Genomic DNA, 22,644 nt, shown 5'->3' with positions numbered 1-22,644 from the left:
ACTTTTCGTGACTTTGTAAGAATGTTATTAATTTCCAGGATGTTTTCAGGCCTGGAAAACACAATTTAATACAATTTCATAACACTCGGGATTCAAAACATGTGGTTTTACCGCATCATCAAAACAATCATAATAAAATAATAACTGTTGACTCTCAGAAAAAAAGGTACAAAAGCTGTCACTGGGGTGCATGGTACCCTTTCAAATGGTACATCTTTTTTACCTAAAGTGTGCATATTAGTATCTCAAAGATATTGGTACCATTAGTGTACATATTAGTACCTAAATTGTACATATGTGACCCTGGACCACAAAACCAGTCACATGGGTACATTTTTTTTAAATTGAGATGTATGCATCATCTGAAAGTTGAATAAATAAGCTTTCCATTGATGTGTGGTTTGTTAGGATATGATAATATTTGGCCGAGATACAACTATTTGAAAATCTGAAATCTGAGGGTGCAAAAAATTCGAAACATTGAGAAAATCGCCTTTAAAGTTGTCCATTTATGTTTGCGATTGTGCTGCATTCACTCACAAAAATAAATGTTTTATATATTTACGGTAGGAAATTTACTAAATATCTTCATGGAACATGATCTTTCCTTAATATCCTAATGATTTTTGGTATAAAAGAAAAATCGATAATTTTGACCTATACAATGTATTGTTGACTATTGCCACAAATATACCCGTGCGACTTGTGACTGGTTTTGTGATCCAGGGTCACATATTGGAACCTTTTGAAAGGGTACCATCCCAGTGACAGATTTTGTAGCTTTTTTTCTGAGAGTGCACAGGAAATAACTTTGACTTGTTCCGCAGATTGTAAAAGCAAAAATAAGTAAATTAATTAATTAAAAAGTAATTCTGGAGGGAACAAAAAAAATCAATGTCAAGCATTTTATTGCAACATTATTTTAAATTAACTTGAGAGGTGGCAGCAAAGTAGCAGTATTCTGCAAATGCTGTTGATAAAGTTTAAATGAAATGCTATTTTTAAAGTTATTTCACTTCTGTTCTGGACATTTTGTTTTAATGAAATGAAACTGGATAAAAAAGAAATTAAAAAAAAAGAAATGCAGAACAGGACTTTTTTGGATCATGGAAAGTGGCATTACATACCGGAATGAAGGCAGATCGTTGAAGAGGTTGAAGTAGTAAAAAGGATTTGTGATGTAAACTGAAAAAGAAAGTCATTTTAGAGATGGCACAAGTTTAAAGTAGGGTCAATTTTGATTCAATGTTGTATCTTACCTGAAATATTCCTTTAAAATAAACATAAAGCAACCGGTGATTATTAAACAGCGTTTTAGGGTGGATTGTCCTGCAGTTAAAAGTAAAGATGGCAAGAAAGCATATACAGTTACCAAATGAACAATGAATTCAGTAATCAGCATATTTAGCAGACATTTTATTAGAAAGTCATCAAACTCTAGAAAAATGGATGCAAATCGATGAACACGGCACAATTACTGCTTCAAAGTACAGCAATAAGACTTTGAAAAATAACAAATGGGGACATTATGAGATCCATTTATTCACACAAATGTACATGTGAAACTTGCAAACAGCAGATTATATACATTCAGTAGTAGAAGTTGTGGAAGACTTTCGCTTAGTAAAGACAATTCCCATAAAACATTCCTTCGCTCTTAAATCAGTCCTCCAAACATTGTTCTGAAGTTCAATACATTATGGTAGCAAGCAGTCATCCAGAGATGGTTTCGTCCCAACAAACGCCCAAAACACACTAAACTGAACCTAAATGCGACAAAAAAAAAAAAAAAGAGATTATTTAAATTTTGTGGCAGGTCACTTTAATGCTCTTGAATTGAGTTCATGATGTGGTGAAATGCCGTAGCTGTACTGCGTCACAGATTGCAAGTAAAGGCAGCTAGTGTTAGAGAAAGGTTTAAATAAAATAGACTCGAGGGAAAGTGAAGGAGAGTCCGTTCAGAGTCCTGACATTTAAAGTATCTCCCACAAAACTCTTACACTGATTGAGATTTTAGGGGGAAGATTAAATATCAAGTTGCGATCTGAATGACACGTGTATGAAACAAACTGAACGCTTGCTTGAAGACGTGTCAAATGAACTGAACTAACTTAATGCTATGCAGACCTTACAAGTGGGTTTATATTTTGAAGAAAAAAAACAAACTTAAGTGCATTTCAAATCTTTAATAAACAATATGAAAAAATAAAATAAAAATTAAGTTACTGATTGCAAAGATTTAAGAGATTTTTCATGTGCATAACAAAAAAAAATTAATCTTAAAGAAATTAGGGCCAATTAATATTAAGCATCACTTATAGCTGTAATCGAATCTAATTTTCCATTTCTTTGGGGATTCGGACATTCCCACATGAAAGCCCTTGACAGGTCACATGAAAAACACACAACTCAACAAAACCCCCAAAACACTTTGATAACACAAGCTTGTGGCTTAAATAGTCTAAAAATATCTGCTGTACATATATGACAATTATTTACATAAAGTTTGTTAATGATTTATGCGTGTACATACGTTCACCTATGTAGACCTCTCGTGACTAGAACTTTGAATGGAAACTTAAGTCAAGAGCCTCTGATGCTGTAATCAGATTAAATTAGGCATTCTTTAAAAAACTGAAATGTTTGCAGAGAAAAACTGAGAGCTTGTGGGTTTTTTGGTATGATTTGTTTTTTTTTTTTGTTTTTTTTTTAATTTGAATGAATTGGATTCTCAACAGAGGGTTAATAACTTAACAGACCAAAGAATTTCTCCAGAGCAAAAAAGGACAATAGCACATGCATACAAAATTGTGAGTGGCCTGAATATTTGCCAATTTGTCTTGATAGTTTAAAAGGGTTTTATATATTCCTTGTCTGAGAATTTAGACGATAGAAAACGTCAAATACTTACAAAGGCCTTGTTGATTTAAGAACAAAAAAAAAAAGATATTGGTACAAATCAAACATCCGCATTTTTTCTTCTCTCGTGGGTCAGGAATTTCTCCAGGCATGCATGAAAGGACACCTTCTACGAAACGAATCAAACGTGGCCATTACAGTGCTCCCCGATCCACAGTCGTTACTCTGCAAATAAGCTTTTTCACTCCGCTTGTACAAAACGCCGCACCTGCTCCCAGAGGTTTTGAGTAGAAATGAAAAAAGAGAGTTTGCATAGAGTCTTAAGGGAACCTACAGAAATGAGTTTGTTGGCTTCCGTCAAACATTGTCGAACTTGTGTTTTAGGTAGTCCTTTATGACCTTGGCAATGGGCAGATCTTCCAGAAACTTTAGGCTCTGCAGTCCGATGCACTGCCGGATCTTTATCCTGCACAGATCCTGCAAAGTCCTGGGTTGCCCTGAAACACAACGACTGTCAGGTTAAATTCAATCTATGTTGACATTTAATAAAAACTGAATGATTGCATTACTGCGCATTGACTAATTTAAACTGATAACAGAGAAAAAGGTACAAAAATACCAAAGATTTGTGGCTAGAGCAGGGTAACTAGGCTATAGTTAACTGAAACTAAAACTGCTTGAAATTATAATTTTTTTTAAATCTTAAACTCATTTTATTTCAGCTAGTTGCCAAGGGAGCATTTCTCATTTTCATTAATGTACTAAAATAACTAAAACTGAAATAGAAATGAATAAAAAATCATTTAAAAATGACAAAAACACAACAAATTTGAAGCATAACAGAATATTAAGCACGAGATAAAATGTGAATGGTAAACTCACACAGATCATACTAAAAGAAAATTGTGACAACATTAAAACACTCTCCAAAATGCACCAAATGTAAGTAAGCTCTGTCAAGTTAATAAAAATGTTAAACCGGACAGTTGGCCGATAATAAAAAAAAAAATATATATTTTCATAATAATAATAATAAGTCAGTTTATAATGTAAGGAGGACAGTCTGACCCTTGTGTGTTCATCTGCCATAAAAAACACAGTATATACTGTATATTCAGGGCGAAGCAGAAAAAAGTTGAAGCAGTAAAAACCAGACATTCAATTAAAACAAATTGGCACAGAAAACCACCAATATTATAAGTGGCCATCGGGGGAGAAAAAAAAAGAAGAAAAAAAAAAACACACACAAAAGATTGAAAAAGGGTTTTTTTTTTTTGCATTTGTCATCTTAAAAGATATCAGGAAAGTTCTGCAATGAGTTCCAGGAACCCGGTGCACAGAGTTTATCAGTTTTAATGGGCCAGTTTTCCAGTCCCAACACAATATAGCACAGGCTGTGCTTCCACAAATGAAGCCAGCTGGAAAAACCACTACAAAGAGCTGGAGACGGCCATCTGCAGCCCCTGTCTTCTGTCAGTCTCAATGCCTTACCAAAAGCTTGCAACTATAGGTGACGGCAGAGAGAGCCAAATGAAATCAGTGCGTATTCTCACAGAGGCGAACCGGTCACTCCCTTCAAGACATGAAGTCATGCTCTCAAAGTCTGAGTCGTCCATGTAAATACAGCCGCTGAAGTGCCTTTTTAATAAATAATCAAGGTGAAATCGGATCACGCTGAATGAGTTGACAGCGAGTAAATGTCTGCGACAGACAGGTGGCTTTGATATGGCGATATCAAAGTTGAAGCGGTGCACAGGAATGTGGCCATTGTTGCGTACTTGATCATTAGTGCTTCAGGTAACACGGCTCGCTTTTCTCAGATGACCGATTGTTCTGTGTGGGGGATAGAGATCATAATGGTGTTCGTTCGGGAGGTTAGGCCATTGCTCAACTTACAGATCGGCTGCTGCTCTTCGTGAGATTTGACATCTTTCTAGAGCAAAGAGTGAATATGACCTCCTTTGATGATACTCTTTTTGTTAACCTTTGAGGTTTAATGCTTCACGCTTGACTTGATTGGACTCTCTTCAAATTTATATCTGTAATGAGTGTCATTGTGTAACAGAGAAAAATTAAAGCTTCGAAGGTTTCATTTGCTAAGGCAAGCTCATTAGTTACTGTCGTTAACAAAAGCAATAATCAAAACTTGCAATTAAATAGAAGAAAAGAAACACACACACATGCATACATATATGTGTGTGTATATATATATATATATATATATATATATATATATATATATATATATATATACACACACCCGAAAGAGCAAAGTATACCAACTATAATGTGCACTGCAATTAGGGCTGTGTATCGGCAATTACTTCTTATATGATACACATCAATATTCAATATATTGCTGTGCGCATCACTAAATCATAATTGGATTGCAATTTAAACTGCAGCAAACACACGAGAGAGACTGATTTATGGAAGAAAATATAATATATATGAAGGAATATGATGAAATTCTATAAGGTTTTATAGCTTCACAAAAGTGAACCAAACTTTTCCTTTCAAAAAAAAAAAAAAAAAAAATCTTGCTAAAAGGTGTCTTCTTCAAAAGGTAATAAAAACTACCAAGAAAACTACCCCCCCCCCCCCCCCCAAAAAAAACCCTTTGTAAAGGAACAAAAAGTAAACCAACTATAATGTGAAATTTAGACAAGGTATATCATGTTATGCAACTTTATCTTTGAAGTTTTAGATTTTCACGTTTGGCTTCAAAGAAACTTTACTTAAAAAAAAAAAGTACATATTTGAAATTTTTATTTGTTTAACTATTGTTAAACGGTGAACTAAAATGATTATAAAAGCTGGCAATAAAAAATATTTGTTTCAAATAAAAATGCAAAAGAATGAAAAATAAACTGCAACTCTAAAGTGCACTACAATTAGTACTGACTGAGCATTACTTGTGTAAATGTTAAATGTTTAACTTGTGTTAAATATTATTGAAAGAAGTCTTTTATGATCACCAAGCTTGCATTTATACAAGTAAACACAGTAAAACATCTTATTGGGATTCTTTGATTAATAGAAAGTTCAAAAGAACAGCATTTATTTTAAATAAAAATGTAAAACATTTTTAACCTTGTAACGTTATAAATGTCCTTGCTGATTAAAAGTATTCATTCAATTCTACCGTAATAAGAGATCAATGTGCAAAAATAGTCACCCACTAACAGAAAATCTGAAAACAAAAAGAGAAATAAAAATTGTATTTGTTAAATAAGACACAAAGATTCAATTAGTTCCTAGCTAAAACGTACTTGAAAATTTGGACTGCTAGAGGATTTGAGAGACCTCAAAAGAGTACTGTCACCTAGAATACTGAGACATTTTTACTATAGTTACTATTACTATATAGTTACTGTTACCATCTACCAAACAATTAGGAAGAATGCTGACAGTCCACATATAAAGATTTAGAGAGGAAGAAGAACCTACTTGTGACCTCCTGCAGGAAGTCCAGACAGGGTCGACTGATGCCAGACATGCTGACGGAAACAGCCACGGGGGTCTGGCCCTCGTAGTTGCGCGTGTTGGTATCGGCCCCGTACGTGTACAGCATTTGAGCGCACAGCACATCGTCTCTGAGGGCCGACAGGTGCAGCGGTGTCTGTCCGTCCTCCAGCCGGCCCAGGTTAGTGTCCGCTCCCCGCTGCAGGAACATGCGACAGTACGAGTGGTTGCCCTTGATGACGGCGTAACGCAACAAGAAGCCGTTCTGAATGTCTATGTTGGCATTGTGGTCGAGCAGAATGCGCACACAGCTGGAGCGCTCGCGGATGATGGCCAGCTGGAGCGGCGTCGTGCCTTTGTCGCTGAGCGGGTCCACCTCAGCTTTGAACTCTAAGAGGAGACGCACGAAGGAGTCGCGGCCGTAGTGGGCCGCCACGTGCAAAGGGGTCCAGCCGTCATTGCTCTTGGCATTGATGATGTCGCTGCGATACTCGGACTCCAGCATGAGGCGGGCGATGCGGGCACGGCCGTGCATGGCAGCATAATGCAGAGCTGTGAAGCCTCCGATGAAATCCTTCACTGTGGGGTCCGCTGGAGATCACAGAGAAGAAAAAACAGCTTGAAGGATAAACACATGACAAAACCAAACTAGTTTAACTGACAACTAAAAAAAAAAGATGATATATATATATATGCATTAGCCCTACTATTATTACACAGGACAATTTGCATTTAAATACAATTTGCCATGTGAAATTGAATAAATTAAATGTTACGATTGCATTATGATAGGCTATACTTGTTTTCAACATGACTAAAACATTAATAAATAAATATAAAAATAATTAGGCTATTTCTTTAATATATTATGTAGGCTGGATTCCAAAAACATGAATGAAAGTGGTGTGTAATGTTTAGAACATTCTATTATGTACAATATTTGTATACAAATACTAAAAGGAATCCTTTTTATTTATTTTTAACTCTTAAATGTTAATAAATGACTACAGTTACAGTCCCTTAAATTGTTGATCATAATTATTTGTATGACATTTAGCTAGCTAAAAGTTCATACTTCTGCGCTCTTACAGCTTTTGACCAAATAATTTCAATGATTTATTTATCATTTTCCAGTAGTTATAAATAAATATGTAAAATATGTCGAACTAAACTTAACTAGAAACATTTATATTAACTACAGGAAATTCAATTACATTTCCTGACTAAATCAATCAATCTGGGTTTCTACAGATTTAAAGAATGTAGATTTAAGACTTTTTAAGACCTTTTTAAGACCAACTAATGAGTTGTATTAGCGACACTTCCAACAGATATCTGTTACTTTTGAATTCATTTTACAAAATAAGTCGCTTGAATGCCTCTGCTCCCAACCACTAGAACATGGAAATAACTTTTACTGTAAATTCTGATCAAACTGCAAAAAAGTGCTGTTCTTTCTCAGTGTTTTTGTCTTGTTTTCCAGTGCTAATGTCTTAGATTCTTAAATCAAGACGCATTTAATTGAGATGCAAAATGATGTAAAATATGAATCAAAAAATATGTTTTTTTGTGGAATTGATCAAAATTAAGTGAGTTTATGATTAAAACAAGAACAAATATCTGCCAGTGAGCTCAGAAAACTTAACTTAATTCAAATGGAAGTTTTCATAAGAAATACTGAGAAAATAAATATTTCATAAAGAAATACTTAAGACGATATTCATTTTTTTGCAATGCATGTGACATTTTAATGCCATGACTTTAAATGCCATGAATTCATTTCAGCTCTGATTGAAGGCCTTAATTTGTGTAAGGGTGACTTAAGACATTAAATTTATTCTGAATCTCAATAAGCAGAGGACAGTGCAACTGCACAGTTAAACACTTAATTGTGGATCATTCTATCTGCAGATCTTTTGACAAAAATAGCAGTTTTATAGCGCCCCCTAACGTCTAGCATGCATTATCACACTGAAACATGAACATCAGAACAGTGTTGTCTCTTCTAGCAACGTAGTACCAGTTTAGTATTTTAAGGGATAAAGAGATGACAAGATAGGAAACCTAATTATAATGCAAGAGTGTAAAATATCACCTCAGCCACCGTTGTGAACTCACTGGTTATCAAGAGTGTGCCATTGAGAAAAAGCACTTAATCATTCACGTGAAATCAAATTTACCCAAGGAGAGGGATTATATTCAAACTATATACTGATTAATACACATTAAACTATACATTTTCATTACACTTTGTTGTTTTTTTTGGAGCTTGGTAGTTTACATCTCCATCTACTTTTAGTGTGTGTAAAACAGAAGCCTGTGTTTTAAAAATAGGGATAATAATACAGGGCCCGAATTACTTTAGGGTAAGTAACATAATGAACATTTTTTGGGAGAACGGATTCCTTCAAGAGCCACCTTCAGCAAGCCAACCACAGTTTATAATAAGTGTCAATCTAGGCTGGTCATTCAAGATATTTTCTTACAAAGTGACACATTAAATCAGACTTGCCCATCTCCCCACTGTCCTAAAGCAACCAAACTTTTTACCTCCGTGTTCGAGGAACACGCGCACGCAGCGCTCCTTGCCCTTCGCCGCAGAGAAGTGCAGCAGCGTCCAGCCGTTGGCGTCTCTGATCTTGGGCGAGTAGCCCTGCTCCAGCATCTTGCGGACAGTGTAGACATCGCCGGCCGCCACCGCCGCCTGGATCTGCAGCTCCTCCTGTAACTCTGGGTTCCTTCTGCAGTGATGGTTCAGCATCCTGTCACATCTCGCAGTACGGGCGTCAGACGCTCCTGTGTCCCTGCAGACAAACACACACGGATGACATTACTGATAGACAAGCTCCTCATTTTGAATCAAAGGATGATCAATTATGTATGTTATGAAAAAAATGCAGTCATATGCAGAGTGTTTACATGTTTTACAGGAATCAACTACAAATGTCTCAAAGGAGATTTTGAATACAACTTTTGCATGTCCAATATAGATACCAATACTGCAACCTTAAGTATCTGCCGATGCCAATAAAATGTTTTCTTGATCAGCTTAGAATATCGATTTCTCATTAATTTACTAACTACTCACTGCTTCATTATTAATAAAAGATATAAATAAAGAATAAATACATATGTATAAAATGTTACATAAGATTTTAGAATTACTGTTAATTTGAATGCTGCATTTAAATCAAATGCTTTGAATGTCACAGGTTCTATAATATATGTAGGCCACGTGTGTGTGTGTGTGTGTGTGTGTGTGTGTGTGTGTGTGTGTGTGTGTGTGTGTGTGTGTGTGTGTGAAAAATATATAAAACACAAATAAAACTAGACTACTGGATACCGCACTAATATTAACAATCATTCCAAATTTTTATTTTTTATTTTGTCAAATCTAAAAAAACAAATAATTAAGTAAATGTGTATAGACATTATACAATATATATAATATTACAATAGATATATATTTTTTCTTTCTTGATCAGCTTAGAATATCGATTTCTCATTCATTTACAAACTACTCACTGCTTCATTATTAATAAAATAAAAAAATATGCATAAAATATTACATAAGACTTTAGAATTACAGTTCATTTGAATGCTGCATTTAAATCAAATGCTTTGAATGTCACAGGCTCTATAATATATATAGGCCACATATGTGTGAGTGTGAAAAATATATAAAACACAAATACAACTAGGCTACTGGATACAGCACTAATATTAACAATCATTCCAAAAAAAAAAAAAAAATCTAATTATTTTGTAAAACCTAAAAAAAAGAATTAAGTGAATGTGTATAGACCTCTTACTGGTAAAATCATACTAAAAAACACAATTATAAATTACTATTTGTGTTACAAGAGTGTCAGCATACTTAAAATCTTATGAGCAATACATTTTAGATAATTATTACATAATTTATCATATGAGATAATTACTACATAAATATATAAACACTATAAACGGTGTTTCTTTGGAATGTATGATGCTGATTTTAATATATTTCTTTAAGAAAACAACATGATAGATATGATAGAACAAATACATAGACTAATTATTACTTATCTTTGATTGCAAGAAACAGTATGAAAAGAAAACAATTGCACACATCACTTTTAAGATAATAAAAATAGTTTTGCATGGAAGGCGAGATAGTTGCGTTGCATGAAGGCAAATCCATTAAACCACCCATAAACAAGCTCAAACAACATAAACATGTTAATATAAAACAAGATGACAGAGATTACAAATTAATACATATTTAAAACCATTGCCTACAGATAATTAGAAATGACAAAATTACCATTCATTAATGTCTTGTAGATCTTAAACAGCCTTTGAGTTCTGCATCCATATTCATATCCACTTCAGATCTCCATTCTAGAGATGCAGAGTAATATAGAAATATCATCATCATCAACATGATTCATTCATCTTTTATATAATATCCTTTCATTTATATGTATTAATGCAGATTCATATAGATATTTACATAATCATCATTTAGCCACACCTAAATGGTGATGTCTCATTTACACACTTATCTGTCATTACATTGATCAGCTCTCTGTCTAGGAGCAAATATTTACTGCCATCCATCAGTTCACAATGAAATTGTCTCTCAGACTCTGAAAAAAACAGCTGCAGCGAGCATTTGCACACCTACATTTACCTTTAACAACATAAATGTCCGCTAACATCTGTGATATATACCATCAACAGCAGTTTGACCTGTTTAATCACCTCAAATAAAGTAAATAAAAGGTAAACAATCCTGTTTGTAGCTGCTGCACTGAGAACAATGAATCTGTTAGCTGGTGTGCTAAACCAGCTGTGGCAGCTAAAATGAGCCTAAAACAAATACTAAAGCTGCTCTTTTTTAGAGACACACATAACTCGTTTTAATATCCCTGCAATAAACGATACGATAAGTCTAACACGTATCATTAAACTGAAGGAGAATCTGACAAACTCTGTGATTGACATACACTGTTACTGCATTAGCATTGTTAGCATTTAGCCAGCGGTTTTTGACCATTCTCACAAGAACACTGCTTTTAAAGTTATTCAAACTCTCTTAACCTGTGGCGAGAGGACAAAATTAACGACATCTGCTTAATTAACACAATAATAACTCGGGGGACAGTGAAATAAAAATATATAATATACATACAGAGTACAAATACAGTCAGGTAGCCATGAACACCATCTCCAAGGCTTCAAACCGCAACAACCAATCAGATTCGAGCTGTCAAATACGTCATGTTGACATCATATTGCTGCAAAATAAAACGCTGAAGGTTAGAATTTTGCGACAATTTTGGCCGGATAATGGCAAACAGCATTCCATGTGCTTTATGGAGGCGTTTGTTCATTTTGGATTTTTTAAATCAAGGTTAAAGAAAAACTCACCGGGATTTTAACTGAGCAGTCCTAAAAGCTCTTCATTACATTACAAATTCTGCTTTAACGTAGCATCTTTCTACAGATCACGCCTGTCAGTGGATTCTAACCCAATACTTGGGTAACGAAATCCTCTAAACAAACTCTACCGTCCTGTAAATATGAGGTTATTTTTCCATTTATGATCTTCTTGTCTGTTAGATTTATTCATTGCAGACTGATGAAGTGGCTGTTCGGGAACATTAAACAGGATATTGAGAAAATTGGAAATTCATCATAAATCACGTAAGCAATCCATTTGTGATTTTGGGATATTTTGGAATAGCACATATAAAATGTCTTTAAACACTTTAAGTGAAGAATCATACTTTTTTTAATTCTTGCAATTTCATTTAAACATAAAAGTAGAGTGTTGCACCTTGACTTATTTCATTCAGTCTTACTGAACTTAACAAGCCAATCTACTCATTTTATTGTAATTTTGCTGGCCATTACTTTGGTCATTCTGTCTTTGGCTTAAAGGTATAGTTCTCCCATAAATGTCAATTCTGTCGTTAATTACTCCGCCCTCATGTCGTTCCTCCTGAGTCCTAACCCAAGTCTTTTGTTCATCTTCGGAACACAAATGAAGATCTTTTTATAAAATCTGAGAGCTTTTTGTCCCTCCTTTGACAGCTACGCAACTGACACTTTGACATGTCAAAAAGTTCACAAATAGATATTAAAATCATTGAAGATTCAATCAACCTAACTGGTTCTTGCAGAAGCTCAAACGTGCTGCGTAACTCACAAGAATGAACCTCATTGGTTCTCGCACATCAAGTGAACATGCTTGAGCTTTGGTTTACCACAACTGACGTGTGAGTTGATGAAGGTTTGTATGTGAATGTGAAATGACAGGATTTTCATTTTTCAGTGAACTAGCCCCTTTTAAAGCAGTTCATTTATTAATGAATTTTAATTATACTCACAATTACAAACGGCTGTTTTTTTAAAGTCTGACACATTCAGGACTAATTTCAGGATATAACTTATAGTCTAACTACATTTGGCATGTCTTTTAGAACTTTACAGAGCCAACATTTTTGATTTGTAGATATAAAATGTCTATGTATAGCCCTAGAAACTAAGTGCTCTGGCCGTCTTAGCCATTCAGAAACGCTCTCTGTCTGTCAGTCGCTTTTCACAGTCAGGTTTGCTGACATCAAATTGTCTAACATGTTCATGAAGGGAAGAGTGTTTTTTGGAAGAAGCATGTGGTTGAAGAGATGGGTTGGTACAATTCTTTGGCTTTAGTCTTATTAATGCATAACAACATTCATTTAACAAACTACAGGTCATATCTGCAGTAGTTTTGTTTAAACACAAGTTTCGAGCATGAATTACTGATTATCATTCGTTTGAACCTATATTTTCACAGTGTCTGAGCATGGATGCTGCCGGATTGGATTTCCAAGCCATTTTTAGGCTGTTATGTACAGGATCTGCTCCCAGCCTGAGCAGTGAAGAGCTCTCCAGCAGAATCTCATCATGTGTTGATCAAACAGCAAACACTCCTGCTCCGTCTGTCACACACACAGACGTCATGTGCTTTTGTCTCACTCTTATAGAGGCCATCATTAAGAGGCTGACAGCACAGAGTCTGCAACAAGATGTCACAATATTCTATGAAGATGTCAAAAGGAGGTTGTTTGAAGAAATGAATCTGATGACAAAACTGGTATGTTTAATCAAATTAAACAAATAAGTAATATTATTTTAATTAATACATTTTTTTTTTAATAGATTTTTTGTAACACTTCTTTTTTTTAAATGTCCGTTACACATCTTACATGTACTTACTATTGTAATATAAGTAAATTATGCATAATTACAAGCGACTAACCTTAAACCAAACCCTAACTAATTATACAGTAAGTACATATTGTTAATTAATTTTACTCAGTACTTATTTATATAAGTAAACTGTAACAAGGACACCTTAAAATTAAGTGTTACTTGTTTTTTTCACATCGTGATGATCTTCCACGTTTTCTTATCCCGATTATCCCTATATATATATATATATATATATATATATATATATATATATAAATAACATATTTTTATACCATATTTTTAATAATGGGAATTACAGAATAATACAGAAACATTTTCCACATTTTCTTATCCAATATAATTATCTATCTATCTATCTATCTATCTATCTATCTATCTATCTATCTATCTATCTATCTATCTATCTATCCATCTATCTATCTGATTAAAAAAAATAAAATAAATATATATAAAACATATATTTAATCCCTACTGAGAATAATGGGAATTACAAAATAATAATAAAAAAATGGCCAAACACATTATGGTAATGTAAATTTACTAGTCATTTCTGGCATACAGTTTTTTTTATTTGTGCATAGAAACTTCCTCATTTGAATGAAAATAATAGCACAATGCAAAAAATATAATGGGTGATGTGCTAAATTTATGTAAAATATATTTTCTCATTGTTTTTCTTTTCTTTTAAGTCATGTCACCTTTATTCCTGCCTGTACAGCACTTTATACAGTACAACCCAGGTTTGCTACACATTAATAAACAGGAGAATAACTGAATTAATGATGTAAACTTCTTCAAATATAAGACAAGTTCAAATTAGCAGCTGTAGCAAGATAATAGTGTTCTTATTCAGCTCAGTTCAGTTTAGTGTTGATTCAATTCAGTTCCATTAGTGTGTGAAGTTCATTCATTATGGAACTGGTTCAATTCAGCTATACGCAGCTCTTAAGAAGACAATAGTGTCGTCATTCAACTTGAGTCAGTTAAATGTTGATTCAGTTCTGTTCAATAGTGGTGTAGATGTTGCAAACTTAATCAGTTTGGAAAAGAAAATTGATTCAGCTATAAAGCAGAAGACAAAATGTGTCTTGGGCATGCTTGTGATTATACATTTAGCCTAGAGTTTAATGTAGAGATCCTATAGCTGTTCAGTTCATATCTGTAAGTTTGAACATGTTTTTTGACCCATTATACTGATGTCTTCATGCAGGTTTCTCTCCTCAACTGTCAAGACCAACTGGTGTCTCATTTATCTGCAAAGTGTATATCAGTCTATGTCATCAGTGACATTTCCATCAATGTGAGTATTGCTGCTGTACATGAACTTGGACTGGCAACTACTCCATTTGAGTATTATGAGGATTTGATATATTATGAATGTTTTCTCTGTTTTTCTCTCTCTCAAGCTGTGTGGGTACACTAAGTGCTGTAATTGTTGATTATAGGGAGGCAGCAGCTCAATCTGGAGACACAGGTGTGCTGAAGTGTTTCAGGAACCAACGACCAGCAGTGAACTGGACTCCTGCCTGTGGTCACTGACTGCTGTGATTAAAGGAGTGCTGAGAGGAGAAATATGCCAGAGGAAAAGAGGTACCGAAGTGTGTTCACATACAAAAAGATGATTCAGACTGAGTTGTTTTAGTATCCTCATGTAAATGTAGTGGAACCTTACAAAACGTTTTATCCGAGGTGGCAAGACAAGCGTGAATATGGATAATTGACTGAATATGTAAAACTTGTAGAAAATATTACAATGTAAATAACTCACTCATACATCATGACTTTCACTTATATCTGAATCTAAATTGAAAATTCATCTTGAAATGACTTGAAAACAAGAAATGATGCTTAGTACCTGGGTTAAATTTCTGCAGTCAGCATGTTTACAGATTTGTTGACGAATGGTTGGAGAATAAGATGAGGTAGTATTTGTAGTAGTAATAATAATAATAGTCTTATTCTCATACCATTATTTTTTTCATGTTGGTAGGTATTGTCTATTATTATTATTAGTAGTATATAATATAATAACAATAAAGCAATACCTTTTGCCATGAAATGAGGTGATTTATTAAAGGGATGGTTCGGAGTAATTTCAACCTAGGGTCCTTTGCACCATGACCTCGAGACAAACACCCCCCACCCAACCCCCAGAAGCTTTTTTTTCCCTTGGTCGAACATTATTAAAGTTAGAGCTTATTTAGAGATATCAGCCGAATGGCTTAATGCAGGCGCTAATGGAAACTAGGATGTATCTCGTAAATTACCCCACTAATAATGCCCAGAATGGTACAGGCTTTTCCCTAATCACTGAAGTGACCTCGACGTCCGGGTTAGCGGTAGCATAAGCCATCAGGCAAGTGTTATTTAAGTAAACTCCTGATGTACTTACAAAATTTGTAAGTTGTAGTTATTTTTGAAGCAATATAAAAATTATTTAAAAAATTGCATAAATAATTGCAGACTTAGTTTAATGTATAATGTGTTCAGATAAACATAAAAAATATTATTGTATAGCAAGAGGTTACATTAGATTAAACCACCAATTAGGGCTGTACGATACTGAAGGAAAATGCGATATGCGATAACTCATTAATTAATGCGATATTCGATATGCAATACGATAATGCTTAAAGTGTGTAAAATAAACTTAAAGGTATAGTGGAGGATCTTTCCAAATTTTAGATAAGACCCGCCCTCTCCACTTTTTGAACAAGTTTGATTGATTCACCAGAAAGATTGACAATTAGGAGGACCAATAGTATAGGTGATCCACCCGGAAGTAAAAAATCCTCCACTATACCTTTAAATTATCTTTAAAATATATTTAAAATTATATAAGTGTTTCACATTCTTTTTGTGACAAGAAAACATCCCTACAACTTCTGAAAGTGAACATCAGTGTTTTACTGTAGCATACAAAGTGTTATTTTAACATAAGAGTAAACCACAGGGTTTAGGGTTTCAGGTAGGCCTACATTAGATTTATTTATCAAATGATCAAATGTAAAAATAAAACACTGCTTAGTCTTTACTGTATGATTTAAATATATACTGATTCTTATTAAAGCTACAAAAGTTATTCAGCCAAGAGCAGTGAGTGATTTTCTCTTTGTCTTTTATTCATGACCCCAGTTATTGCAAGCTGTTGCGATATGCATATATATACATTTTCGATATTTCGATAATTTCGATGTATTGTGCAGCCCTGAACCAATCTTTGCCTTATCGTTTCAGAGGACATGATCTCTTAATTCCAGCTGCTTGTTTGTCTTCTCCATAGATGTTTTGATGAAGCTTCTTTCTGGATTGGATGCCTCCATCACTTACTTGCACACCAACCTTCTGACTCAAGACACACAGGACCCTCACAAAAGAGAACTGACGAATCTTTCTAAAACCATGTATGAGTTCTTCGACCTCCTTGAAGTCCTCAGCGCTGCCCGGCTCAGATATGGAGTCTGTTCTTCTGTTCAGAGAGTCATATTCGTTCAGTCGCGAGCGCTCCTTCGTGTCATGAGAGCTGATGTGGAATATTTTGTGAAGAAACGAGCACTGCTTCTTCTAAAGAAAAGTCTTCTGCGGAGAGCTGGGGACGACTGGGCTTTAGGTGAAGCTCAGTCTGCGTCACATGAAGATCACAGCCTGACTGAGGACATGTTGACCATGGCAGATGGAGTGCTACAGGAAGTGAATGCAGGCTGGCTCAAGGAAGTGCCTGTGAAAGCTCAGGCCAGTTTCTTTGGTGGGAACTGTGACGTGAGACTCGCTGGGACGCAGAAGGATGATGTGATACTGAGAGCTGTGAGCCTCATTTTGCTGAAGTCACTAGAAATAAACATTCAGCGCCTTCATTGTAAAGGTAACTGTCATTTATTAGTTTTCACATCATCATAGTAACAACTGGAAAATGAAAGTTCATTAAGACAAACTTTACATGACAGAGTCTTTCCTGAAGGAAACCAAAAAGATTTTTTGGATGTCTGAAAGTTACAAAGTGTATACAGTTTGAAAACTGTTTTATATGCTATATGGTTGCTAAGGTATCCTGAATTATATAGAATAGAAATTACATTTATTTTTAAGAAATGCAGAACATTTGCTAAATATGAATAAATACTATAAAAGTACCTCAGTAGGTCTGTCTCATTTCATGTTTAGAATTATTTTGAAGGCACTGATTCACAAAGCATTTGTAAGAATGTTTGCTTGCATGTACAACTTACATAAACTGAACTTTCTAGTTCTTCACCACAGCTTAGTTAGAATAAAACATGCCATTTAATCATTTGCAACAGCAGGGGGCAATGCATCTCTTCATTAAACACATCTTTCCTGTGTTTCCAGGATCTCAGAGTGACATTGACATCCGTCAGTATTTAACAGAGCTCATGTCATTCCTCCAGCGTCACGGGACTCTGATGTCTGCAGACGCTCACAGCTGCTCCTGGGTGTCTGTAGTATTTGCCGAACAGGATGATGACATGATAGAATCAAGCAAGACTTTGATTGGCTTGTATTTATATAAAAAAAGGTTTGGAATCTGTTTTTATAAATCCTGCTATACTGTACCCAGAACTATATCTCTTCCAACTGATATGGGTATTTCCAGAGGTATTAATGTACAGCAGGGGTGTCAAACTCAGTTCCTGGAGGGCCACAGCCCTGCAGAGTTTAGCTTCAACCCTAATTAAACACACCTGATCAGCTAATCAAGTCCTTCAGGCTTATTTGAAAACTGCAGGTGTGTGTGTGTTGAAGCAGGGTTGGAACAAAACTGTGTAGGGCTGTGGCCCTCCAGGAACTGAGTTTGACACCTGTGATGTACAGCATTGCCAAAATAAAATTTTACTCAAATATTTGGGCAGACAGAGTTGATGTATTTCACAAAAATTAAAAACCAATTTTACCAATCCAGTTGGAAGATTTCAAACAATTTTGCAGGGTTCCCACGGGTCCTTGAAATCCTTGAAAGTTTGTGAATCTGAAAAAAAAAAAAAACACACACACACATAGATACAGTTCCTTGAAAGTGCTTGAATTTATTTTGTGCAAGAAGTTTTCTGGAAAATAATTCCATATTATTCCCTATGGTTATTTCGCCAACACTTTGTGGCCTATGCATAATAGCTTGCTTAATTTACGTTAGTTATGCGCATTTACGCGTTACTTGAAGTGTTTCCCGCGTGAGGTACTTGTGTTGTACGTGGCCATGATGTTCACTATGGTTCATCTACTATGATGGTACCTCAACGTTTCACAGACACACCGTAAACATGGCAAAAATTGGCTGAAACCGCTGAAACGCGATGCCTGGAAAATGCAAGTTTCAAGATATTTGGCTCACCAAAGAAGATTACAAATGCTTGTTAATGTAATGTAAACCCATAAGGCAAGAAAACCTTAAAAGCATATTCATATATACAGTATATCTTAAAACGTCTGATTACATGAGCCTATTTCTTTTCAATAAAATCCATGCAGTTAATATCAGATAATTTTAGAATACAGTCTAGGATGTACCGAATATTCTTCAGTTTTATGCAAAACAGAAATACGACAAATAGAATATCAGATCTCTGTCATATGACCAAACTTTTTTGCATAGTTGTGTTTGACACATGAAAACTGTAACAATTTATCTTACAAGGTAACACGATGTAACCTTGCTCTCACCTGAAATGTGTCACCACATTAAGTCCTTGAATTTGAGGATATTGAACCTGGAAAGTCCTTGAAAGGACCTTGAATTTGAAGTTAACCAAGGTGTGGGAACCCTGTGTTTGATATTTTGAGTACATTTTTGAACACATATTGTTTTTATTTGTCACATGTCTCCTTGCAATATTGTTGTGTGAGTTTGTTGTGTTCAGAACGACTTGAAAGTCTGGTAGCGGTTGATCCTGAGTTGTTTAGTGTATGATGCCTAATTTTTCTCTGTAACCATTTACAAAGCCGGCAAGTGTATGATGCCTAGTGTTTTGAAGTCTTTTTAGATCCCGGTTTCACAGGCTAGATTAAGCCAGGATTAGGCTTTAGTTTAATTAGGGCATTTATGTAGCTTTTTAAAACATGCCTTAGAAAAAAAAAAAAAATTACTGGTCTGCATATTGAGACAAAATATGGGCACTGATATATTTTAAGATCATCAGTTAAGATATCACTTAGCTTTCAGTTAAGACAGTTCAAAAAAGTCCTGGACTAGGCTTCAGCTTTGTCTCTGAAACGGGGTAAAAGTCACAAAGTGTGTTCCAGCCTTAAGTTTAGGAAGTTTCTAGGAATTTTACTAAAGAGTTCTGAGGGGCTTCTTGGTATCAAAAACAACCACAACTAACGATAATGACACAGAGGAACAATATTGTTGCGATGAAAACGTTAACAGCAAATAGAATAGAATCCATCCTGTTTTAAAGAGATGTGCGTTTAATGCGGCAGAGGACAAAACTACAGTGCTTATGTGTTGGTATGGACACTAATATAGTTATCGTTCTTGGTGTGAACGGACCTTTACAGCTTTAATAGAATAAAGGCTTAGGTGTTTTACTGTAAATGTAAATATATTATTAAGACACTAATATAGTAATTGTTCTTGGTGTGAATGGACATTTACAGCTTTAATAGAATAAAGCTTTATAAAAGTTCTAAAAAATATTTAAAAAGGTTTTATTTAAACATCTATGTATTTATTGAAGAATAAGAAACACTGGCTATTATACATATGTATAAAACATGCCTTAATTTGCCATAATTATATATATATATATATATATATATATATATATATATATATATATATATATATATATATATATATATATATATATATATATATATATATATATATGTGTGTGTGTGTGTGTGTTTTTATTTATTTTTTATTAACAAATAAAAGTAATTTAATGGTAAATGTTTTTTTTTTTTTCCCTTTTCTTCACAGTTTGAGTTCCTCAGACTCGGGGGTTTGTGTCTGGGGCTGTAACCCTCACTGTCATTTCATACTTCTTCTCCGCTCCCTCTCCTTTGACCACACCGTGCTACTTGACTTCCTCATCTCTTCGGAAACATGTTTCTTGGAATACTGTGTCCACTACCTGAAGCTTCTCCGTGAGGACTGGACAGGCTTGTGTAGGTCTTGTCGTCATATTGAAGATTGTGATGGGAGGCTTGGTGCCACTAGAAAAGGAACTGATCCTTCTGTCCAAGCTCCTTCTGCTAATTCAGAGACGATGTATGTTGTTCAAGCAGGTAATGAAGTCTCAGTTCCACGACTGGTTGATTATGGGAGCTCAGATGAATCCGATGAGGCAGAAGAGCATGTTTCTGGGAATACTGATGTAGATTCTGGTAGGACAGATACTAAAGCATCTTTTTGCCCATCTGAAATGGCGCTAGAACAAGTTCAGACTGAATATGCATCTGAATCTCTGTTAGATAAAGTGTTTGTGTGTCTTATGGACTTGAGGACCACCGTAACCAGACTACATAACAGGGGTCTCTTTCCCTACAACCCTACCTCACTTCTGAAACTGTTAAACAGCGTAGAACCCCAGAGAAACAGGATTAGTTAGTTAGCTTTGACTTAAAGCTAACTAACAGTTATAGATTATGATTGATCAAGAATGTCGATCTGTTCAATTACTGCAGTGAATAAACAATACATTGCTGAACCAAAAGATTTTTTTGCATCAAAACTAATAAGATATAGAGGGACTAAATTAAATAAATATATAATGAACTTATTAAATACGAGATGGAATGTTGCAATAAATAAAAATACAATGAAATGTAAGAAGGCGTAAAATACACTGAACAAAATTAAGGCAAAAAATTAATAAATTAATAAATTATAATTATTATTATTTATTTATTGTGGCCACACCTGTGCAATAATTATGCTGTCTAATCAGCATCTTGATATGCCACACCTGTGAGGTGGATGGATTATATCAGCAAAGGAGAAGTGCTCACTAACACCGATTTAGACAGATTTGTGAACAATATTTGAGAGAAATAGGCCTTTTGTGTACATAGAAAAAGTCTTACATCTTTGAGTTCAGCTCATGAAAAATGGGGGCAAAAACAAAAGTGTTGCGTTTATAATTTTGTTCAGTGTATATTCATCTGGTAACACTTTTCAATATAGTTCCAGTTTTTAACATTAGTTAACATGAAATAACAGTGAAAAATACTTCTAAGGCATTTATCAATCTTGGTAAATGTTAATTTAATACATTATTTAAAACCAAAATATGTATCTGTTATATTATATGTAATATTATTTAGCGGAGCTGAACTAACGCAAACTAATTTTTTATTAAATAATAATCTTATTTAGTTGTGCTTACATTTCATTCTACTTTTATTCTTTCACGGAAAATGAAAAAGGACATGAAATGCCATGTGAAATATCATTTAAAATGAAAAAAAAAAAAAAAACTTGCAAGGCATATTAAACCATTTTATTTTATATTTATTTGTTTAATTTAGTCTGCTAAATCCCTCCATAATAAGTTTCCTAACAAAAGCAAATTTTCTAAGAGTCCATCCTATGATATTCTGGAATGGCTCCAGTCAGTCCCCTCATTCAGCATTTGTGTTTGTCTATTTTTTCACTCAAAAGGTATAAACTCTGTGATTACTGTGTATGTAAACCGTATTAACAGCTGGTTTATTCCACTAAATGGGATTGTGGGATTAGGCCCAACACCATTATTTAGCATTTAAATTACATCACCAATCCAGCTAATAAGAGCAACAAAATTTCCATCATTTTATATGCAAATATCCAGAATCAACATTCGGCAACAGCTTTTCAGAGGGAAAGGCACCACTACTGTAGATCAAACAGCTGTTGCTCACAGTAATGTCATAATTCGGCTTGTTAGATGATTAGACTTTCCTCAACTTGAATGTTACTAGCGAACGTTAATTAATTAAATTATTAAAGGATCCCAAAGGATGAAACCTTCAGCTTCGGTCTAGCTCCTCAATATAAACAAACCTGATTTAAATTGAGCTATAGACATGAATGATTCCTCAAATAATGCGTTGCTAAAAATATTTAGAACACACATA

At 34.5% G+C, this 22,644-nt stretch overlaps 2 protein-coding genes across 4 annotated transcripts; one reads left to right on the top strand and one right to left on the bottom strand.

Moving 5' to 3' along the window:
* Positions 1-1,406: 1,406 nt before the first annotated feature.
* Positions 1,407-11,575, bottom strand: asb7 (ankyrin repeat and SOCS box containing 7). 2 transcript variants are annotated; one of them, XM_079867910.1, is made up of 6 exons: positions 11,501-11,575; positions 10,631-10,707; positions 8,875-9,128; positions 6,310-6,915; positions 3,194-3,356; positions 1,407-1,766 (listed from the first exon to the last, which is right to left on the bottom strand). In XM_079867910.1, the coding sequence occupies exons 3-5, from the start codon at positions 9,083-9,085 to the stop codon at positions 3,217-3,219; spliced, it is 957 nt and encodes a 318-aa protein (XP_079724036.1). In that variant the 5' UTR covers positions 9,086-9,128; positions 10,631-10,707; positions 11,501-11,575; the 3' UTR covers positions 1,407-1,766; positions 3,194-3,216. The 2 variants fall into 2 exon arrangements, with proteins under 2 accessions (XP_079724036.1, XP_079724035.1); XM_079867909.1 differs by having other exon boundaries at positions 1,407-3,356.
* Positions 11,576-11,623: 48 nt separating this feature from the next.
* lins1 (lines homolog 1) lies at positions 11,624-21,238 on the top strand. Of its 2 annotated transcripts, none has more exons than XM_079867958.1 (7): positions 11,624-12,015; positions 13,151-13,450; positions 14,780-14,869; positions 15,015-15,159; positions 16,853-17,431; positions 17,917-18,103; positions 20,507-21,238. In XM_079867958.1, exons 2-7 carry the CDS (start codon positions 13,160-13,162, stop codon positions 21,135-21,137), a joined length of 1,923 nt encoding a protein of 640 aa, XP_079724084.1. In that variant the 5' UTR covers positions 11,624-12,015; positions 13,151-13,159; the 3' UTR covers positions 21,138-21,238. The 2 variants fall into 2 exon arrangements, with proteins under 2 accessions (XP_079724084.1, XP_079724083.1); XM_079867957.1 differs by lacking the exon at positions 11,624-12,015 and adding an exon at positions 12,595-12,604.
* Positions 21,239-22,644: the final 1,406 nt, after the last annotated feature.

The sequence above is a fragment of the Squalius cephalus genome (genome assembly GCF_949319135.1).
Source record: "Squalius cephalus genome assembly, chromosome: 3".
NCBI lineage: Eukaryota > Metazoa > Chordata > Actinopteri > Cypriniformes > Leuciscidae > Squalius > Squalius cephalus.
Note: the sequence above shows the minus strand (reverse complement) of the source record. Positions and strands in the feature narration are given on the sequence as shown.

Bases quoted from the DNA above. Each gene is read 5' to 3' on its own strand.
- asb7 (XM_079867909.1), bottom strand. From the start codon at position 9,085: ATGCTGAACCATCACTGCAGAAGGAACCCAGAGTTACAGGAGGAGCTG. The intron at 6,916-8,874 runs GTAAAAAGTTTG...TGTGATCTCCAG, and splicing joins CGTGTTCCTCGAACACGGAG to CGGACCCCACAGTGAAGGAT. The intron at 3,357-6,309 runs GTAGGTTCTTCT...GTTGTGTTTCAG, and splicing joins CTTCCTGCAGGAGGTCACAA to GGCAACCCAGGACTTTGCAG.
- lins1 (XM_079867957.1), top strand. The intron at 13,451-14,779 runs GTATGTTTAATC...GTCTTCATGCAG, and splicing joins TGAATCTGATGACAAAACTG to GTTTCTCTCCTCAACTGTCA. The intron at 18,104-20,506 runs GTTTGGAATCTG...TTTTCTTCACAG, and splicing joins TTGTATTTATATAAAAAAAG to TTTGAGTTCCTCAGACTCGG.